The following is a 2,862-nucleotide window of genomic DNA, read 5'->3' on the forward strand; positions in this document are numbered from 1 at the left end:
GTCCGCGTGGACAGCTGCTATACAATAATACATTTCCATTTACCTCCTTCTCTATATCCATACAAAATATCTATCAAACAAACAAAATTAAAATTTTCTTTTGAAAAATGAAACCATTCCATCAGTATTTCCTTATGACGTTGTCACGTTCAACTATCGTCCGTAAACCGACTTTACAGACAACCGATTTTTTTAAAGGAAATAGTTCTTTTAATTTTTTTTAATTATTTTTAAAAATATCTTAGAGTTTACTTCTATTTTCTATATTGTTGTAAAGAGCATGTTGATCTCGCCTTTACTTTCGTGACTTTGAAGGCGAAATATAGGATTTTATTAAATGATAGCTAGCAGTAAGTATGTAGGTACATATACATATAATATTAATTAACAATTTGTTATTAAGGTGCAGTATTATGCTTCTAAATTGTGAGAATGATTAGCATATACTACGATCAAGCAACACTAATAAATGTTATTTCCCAAATTCTCTATAAATTACCTTCTACACCTAAAATATCAGCTAGAATAAAAAATTGTTGTTCATACCTACTACACAAACTACTATGAGCTTTCCAGTCATAATGAACTCTAAAAAAAAAAGAAAACGTATTATTATATATAACCACCTGAAACAACCACAGCAGGGTCGAACGGCGTACGCCTGTGATAGTTTTATTAAATAAACTATTTTAGAATAATTTACTCTGAAAACATTAAATTTTTTGTATATGTCAAAACAAAACCAATGAAATAAGCAAGCAACAATAAAAGTAATCAAACAGTTTTATAAATTTTTAAAAGGAGTTCCAAGCAAAAATAGAACAGTTTTATACCTTCGTAAAAAAAATGAGTATTTGTTAACTGTATTAAGAAAAGGAAGAACAATATAATAATTCATTTATTTATTTATTTCTTAGTGATACGTACTATACATCGAAGATGCGATCAACATCATTAGACAGTATAATTGTAAGGATAAATATACAGAGGCAAATGATTAGTATGATATAGCAGTATTAGTATCTAGCAAGGAGGAGTTAGAAATAGCTCTAAATAAACTGGAAGCGATACTGACCAACCAGTATTGTATGAAAATAAATAAAAGTAAAAGAAAAACGCTGGTGTGCAAAGGAAGAAAAAGTAGGGAAAGAGCGAATATAAAGATAGGAGACGAAAAAGTGGCTAATTTTAGATATCGAGGAAGTCAGATAAGTCAGGACGGAAGGAGTAGTAGGAATATAAAGCAGAGGATTGTACAGGGTCGATTAAAAGAAGTCACTTCTATGCTCGCGAACGATTAATTTAGAAACTCGAAAAAGATTGTTAAAGGTGCATGTTTGGAGCGCGACACTGTACGGGTGCGAAACATGGACGGTGAGCGCGGCAGAAAAGAAAGGTTAGAAACGTCCGAAACGTGATGTTACAAGCGAATGATAAGGATACCGCGGATAGAGAAGATTAGAAATGAAGAGGTATTAGAAATAATAGGAGAACAAAAGACTCTATGGAAGTCAATAAGAAATAGGCGAGATGGGTTGGTAGGACACCTTTTCAGGCATAAAGGTCTGGTCAGAGACATATTAGAGGCAGAAACGGGAGTTAGGAGGAGTAGAGGTAAACATAGATTAGATTACTGTTCGTAAATAGTTAAGGATGTGGGTTGTTCTAGTTTTAGGGAAATGCGAAGATTAGCTTACGATAGGAAAGAGTGGAGATACGTCCCCAACCAGTCTTAGGACTGACAGCCTTATGATGATGATACGTACTACGTATATTACAGAAAGAGTAGATAACAAACAAAAAAATTTTAAATGCTGGCGTATAACAGAATGAGAGCCAATAAGGGTTGTAGAACCGTGTCGGTTCTGAACTAAAAATAAAACCTTACAAACCTTATTGACTCTGATTTTTTACGTCACATACATAAACTAAGGGGATGAAAAGTATATTTTTATATTTGGCGAATTCTTTTGAACATAAGTCTCTAAATAATTTCATGAGGTTTAAATGAAATACATTGAAATTCCTAGTGGTTAATATTAAATATTAATTTGAAAATTCATTCACAATTTTTATCCGTTATAAGTTACCACAAATTAATAAGGAAAAAAATTTTGCTGCTGTCACACTTATTAGGTCACAAATCCGTCGAACTAATGTATACTAATGTATAATGTATAATACAATACTAATGTATATATATCAAATACTATTTGAATCACATTGAAATTCCTAGTGGTTAACATGAAATATTAATTTGAAAATTACACGCTACCTCAAATTAATGAGGGAAAAATTGTTGCTGTTGTCACACCCCCGCCGGGAATCGAACCCGGGACCTTTGGCTATTACGCACCAATGTTCTGACCACTAAAAACTACGAGAGGTGACAACAGCAACAATGACCAACCGACCTACACGGTTAACGATCCGTCGAACTAATGTAACTATGTATACTGAATATACTATGATTAAACATGTTTAATTAATAAAATAATTCGAAGTGGTCTGTATACGTAGTCCTAAAATGTAGCATCGTGCTACAGATGGCGTTTACTGCGCCATTTGTAGTATTTTCGAAAAGGCAATGTTAAGACAGCAGGTAAAAGTTGGTCTTCTGACGGAGCTGCCTGCGACGCGCTGATGAGATCCAAAAAGACCGAAATCGCGATCCGTGTCTGGCAGTTTCGACAGAATACAAACCACTTCGAATTATTTTATTCGATTAGGCTAACGTACCTATCACGTTGAGGTTGGCTACGCCGGGATTCGTTTTCAGCAAGTAGATATCCACACAAGTGGACCTTGTTGGAGAATACGTAATCCTAAAATGTAGCATCGTGCTACAGATGGCGTTTACTG

The 2,862-nt window shown here is 33.9% G+C and overlaps 1 protein-coding gene across 1 annotated transcript in view; it reads right to left on the reverse strand.

The window, feature by feature from the left end:
- The window catches only part of LOC108736459, a 10,592-nt gene extending 10,002 nt beyond the window's left edge, over nt 1-590 (reverse strand). Inside the window, exon 1 of the mRNA XM_018468900.1 lies at nt 547-590. Within this exon, the coding sequence (XP_018324402.1) occupies nt 547-580 (34 nt within the window). The 5' untranslated portion in view covers nt 581-590. The remainder of the gene's footprint in view (nt 1-546) is intronic.
- Between the last annotated feature and the right edge of the window lie 2,272 nt (nt 591-2,862).

Source organism: Agrilus planipennis, unplaced genomic scaffold (genome assembly GCF_000699045.2).
Source record: "Agrilus planipennis isolate EAB-ADULT unplaced genomic scaffold, Apla_2.0 scaffold127, whole genome shotgun sequence".
NCBI lineage: Eukaryota > Metazoa > Arthropoda > Insecta > Coleoptera > Buprestidae > Agrilus > Agrilus planipennis.